Here is a 3,985-nt window from a genome sequence, read left to right as displayed (position 1 = left end):
GAAGACAAATGATTTTTGACTAACATCCGCACTACGTGCTGATAATATAATAATCACTCTGATGTCCTATTTTAGACTATTTATTCACTATAGGTATAAGAAATCAGCATGTTTGTATTGTCATTAGGCCAGTTTGTCACTTGAGACTTGTTTGGAAAATATGTGACAATTTACTTGGTCGTTTATAATCAAGTGATCAAGTCGTCTTTCATGTAAAAATCCACCTTTATTCCTATTATGGTATATAAATGTAAAATAAACGTTTAATTTTTTTGAAATGATCTTTTTATTGATAATTTTCAAAAGAATCGGAAGAACAAGCCTTTTTTTTTTTTTAAATAATCAATGTGAATTTTTATATTTTTAAACAGTAGTGTCAAAAGTTAATTGTCAAACGATATGTCACGAGTAGAATTATCAATTTTTAGTTTTGAAAAAATATGAATAATATACGTAGAACATTGACAAGAATTAACTAAGATTATTCTCTTATTAATATGTATCAGACATATTTAAGGGATTAATTTGGTGACAATGGACGGTGGTGATAGAATATTAGTTGCTGCTGGGCTGACGGCGGCGGTTGTGGTAGGAGCATTCGTGCTGTGGGGTCCTGGAGGAGCCCCCAAGGTCCGGAAGCGTCGAGGTCAAATAGCAGGACTCCAGAATTTGGGAAGGACATGTTTCCTCAACACACTATTGCAGGCCTTCGCTGCCTGCCCTACTTTTATTGAATGGCTGAAAAAATACGCTAAGGCCAATGGGCACAATAGTATGATCACTACGCTCTATACTGTTATTGAAGGTCAGTACAGAAATTGGTAAAGCTTTAGATTAGGTAAAACCGAATTTCGGGACCGTGGGGGCATGGGGGGGGAGAGGGTGGGGAACGCTTCCCCTGGTACCACTGTCACACCTCGGAACCCCATGGTTATGGAGATATCCATGGTTAAAGTTTTGAGGTTAGAAGAAGAATTTCGAAAGTTAGAGGAACGCTTGGCTCCGGCGCTGCGGGAAGTGCAGCCCTTCCGCCCTCGCGTGCGAAAGCACGCTCACTCATGCTCCGTTGCGCAGCGGAGGCTGGTCGCCGAAGGCGACCAGCCTCAGCCACTCCTCTACGCATTCGTTCGCGCGCTTTCGCACGGCGGGCGAGGGCTGCCCTCCCTCCGCGCCTCCGCGGCACAAAAAAAACACTCTAGGGGTAGGACAGACTCAAAACTTTAACCATGGATATCTCCATCACCATGGGGTTTTGAGGTGTGACAGTGTTACCTTGTATAGATTCCCCTACACCCTCCACCCTCCACACCCAAAAACCCCACAATTCGGTTTTTCTAATTCGGTTTTACCTAATCTAGATCTTAGCCCAGAAATTTATTTCAGCTGTACCTATATAAATTAATTTCAGCTGTATAGCTGTATATATACTTTATAAAGTGACAAATTTAATTAAAAATATTATATTTTATTTTGTTTAATGTTTCATAAATAAAAATAAAAATTATAATATCACAAAATATCGAAGGTTTGCAGAAATAGAAACATAAGTAATTATATAGTGTTATAATTCATTGCAAGATTTAAAGTTTTTATTTTATAATTGCCAGTTGTAAATGGTACACATGAGTCGGCAAGAGGTACACCGGTATGCCCACTGGGAGTGTTGCAAGCTCTGCGTGCCGCTGGGTGGGTGGTCCCCGCCGATCAGCAAGATGCCCACGAGCTTCTACATGTGCTATTGTCTTGCATCGAGGAAGAAACTACCGCTATGTCTAAAAAGGTGAAAGTCATAATTATATTATAAAAGAGAAAGTTTGTAATCTAATTTGTTAAGTAGGACATTCTAGTCATAAGTAATATTAATTCATTATAAAACAGAACAAGTTAGTATATATTACGTAATTTATATTTTTAGAATTTTTTTATCATATTTATAATTTTTTAATAAGATAAGGCCTGGAGCCTCATCGGTCTTTTAGTTCAATATTTCAATAACCCTGAAAATTATTATCCTATTACACAATATTTTTTTTTATGTGTGAACTGCCTATACCTGATTTTTCTCAGCTTTTGTTTTGATAAAATTTATATTTAGAAACTTGTCAATAGTTTAATTAGATATTTTATATTTTAATGTTTATCTAGAAACACAGTGCATTGTTTAACCGTTCATTGTTTTTGTTGTACTGCTTCACATAAATTGTATTTTTAATTTGTAAATAAATAAATAAATAAATAATCATATGTAATCTGCTACATTGTGTAAAGGTTTTAAAACTTGTAAAATAAGAAGTATAATTAAAATTATTTAAATTTGCAACAGCCTGGTTGTCTTTCGGATGCTCTGGGTCTTGGGGGTGGCCGAGCGTGGTCAGCATTGGCATCCCCAGCCTCTCCGCCGTCAGCACCGCTTTCTATGCGTGGTGATGGAGTGTCGAGACCAGCTCGACCTGCTTCTGCTGCCCCTCCTGGTGAACCAGAGTTAATTGACCCAGGTATACCATTCTTTGGGTATATTAATTCAAGTAGTTGGGGATATTTTTTGTACAACTATGGTAGCAGACAAGCATAGAGTCTAGCTGATAAAAATAGTCTTATGGTTAGGGAGATCAGCTCTCCTAGCTAACTTCACGTCTGTCCTACTCGCCACACAAACACACCACTTCTTGAAAGCATTCCTGTAATTTACTGTAAAGTTAGCTGTAGTTAGTTGAGATACTTCCTCAAACAGGCAGCTTCAAAATATGATATTGTAAAGAATTTTTCCTTATACGCTCTACCTCATTTAATATAAGTTTCTTTCAAGATTAAATGAAAATTACAAGTTGTAAGGGTCTATAGTGTAGCATTTCAATATCACAGAAGATGCTCCATCTCCAGTAAAGCTGTCGAAGGGTGTGTCCCGCTCATTCTGTCACCTCAGCTCGGTTGGGCGGCGCTGGGCGGCGGCGCCCGCCCGCCCAGCGCCCGTGCCACCCACACGTGGGACGCTGGCGTCTCGTACGCATTGTACTGTGTGTTCTACAAAGGTGAGACAATGTACTTGTTATGCCTTTTATATCATACTTAGGTTTTGTGTTGACAAAGCACTGGATTAACGTAATTCTGTATAACTTGTAAATTTGTTTAATTGAACGCTGTGCAATGGTTTTATATTAGTCACTGCTTACTGTACAAGCCCTAGTTTTTTATGTAGCAACCGTATGTGAAAACTTTTAAATGGTGTATTTTTATTTTATTTTTTATGTAATTAGCTTTAAACTAAGTCTCTGTACACTGTCTGTTTTCCAAATAAATCAAAATAAAATAAAATAAACAAGGGTGGCCACCTGATGATAAGTGGTTACCGTAGCCTTTGGACACCTGCAACTCTAAAAGCATTTTAAGCTATGACCAGAGCAGTATTATTTAGCTATGATCTTCAAATTCTTGTAACTTTTTATAATCATTTGACATGTGAATATGTCTTGAAAATTTCAGAGTCCAATACGATACGACAAATTCGACAGTGTCTCATTATCGATGGCGAACGCTAGCACGGGGCTGACAGGCACTTACAGTTTGTCTGGTAAAATATGAAATGTTTTATAATGAAATGGTTTTTTTTTAAATATATATTATACTTTAATTATTTTCGCATGCAGTATTTTGATAAATGATTTTTAGTTTTTGGTCTGTATTTATAGTATAAGTGTTAGTCTTGTGATGTATAATAATAGTATGTAGTTAATTATTAAATTCACTCTATTTGATACAAAATATGGATATATTTATTGATATACATAGGAGATATTTATTGGATAGTAAATAAATTTATTTTAGTTATATAGATAGTGGTCATCTGTCATTTTTTAATCAAGTTTTCTTGGTTCTGTCCTCGACTGAATGTCATCTAAGGTTCATCTTATGTTTAGGGGTCCAACACAGGGGTTTTGAATGAGTGCAGAACTCAGGGAAGACAAAAACAAAAGTATATAAATTTATC

The 3,985-nt window shown here is 36.6% G+C and overlaps 1 protein-coding gene across 1 annotated transcript in view; it reads left to right on the top strand.

Annotated features, from left to right (window-relative positions):
- Positions 1 to 534: 534 nt before the first annotated feature.
- Positions 535 to 3,985, top strand: part of LOC123656442 (ubiquitin carboxyl-terminal hydrolase 30 homolog) — a 13,809-nt gene continuing 10,358 nt past the window's right edge. The window contains exons 1-5 of the mRNA XM_045592127.1: positions 535 to 805; positions 1,608 to 1,780; positions 2,324 to 2,495; positions 2,863 to 3,029; positions 3,481 to 3,568. Of these exons, the coding sequence (XP_045448083.1) occupies positions 535 to 805; positions 1,608 to 1,780; positions 2,324 to 2,495; positions 2,863 to 3,029; positions 3,481 to 3,568 (871 nt within the window). The remainder of the gene's footprint in view (positions 806 to 1,607; positions 1,781 to 2,323; positions 2,496 to 2,862; positions 3,030 to 3,480; positions 3,569 to 3,985) is intronic.

The sequence above is a fragment of the Melitaea cinxia genome, chromosome 9 (genome assembly GCF_905220565.1).
Source record: "Melitaea cinxia chromosome 9, ilMelCinx1.1, whole genome shotgun sequence".
In the NCBI taxonomy this organism is placed as follows: Eukaryota; Metazoa; Arthropoda; class Insecta; order Lepidoptera; family Nymphalidae; genus Melitaea; species Melitaea cinxia.
Note: the sequence above shows the minus strand (reverse complement) of the source record. Positions and strands in the feature narration are given on the sequence as shown.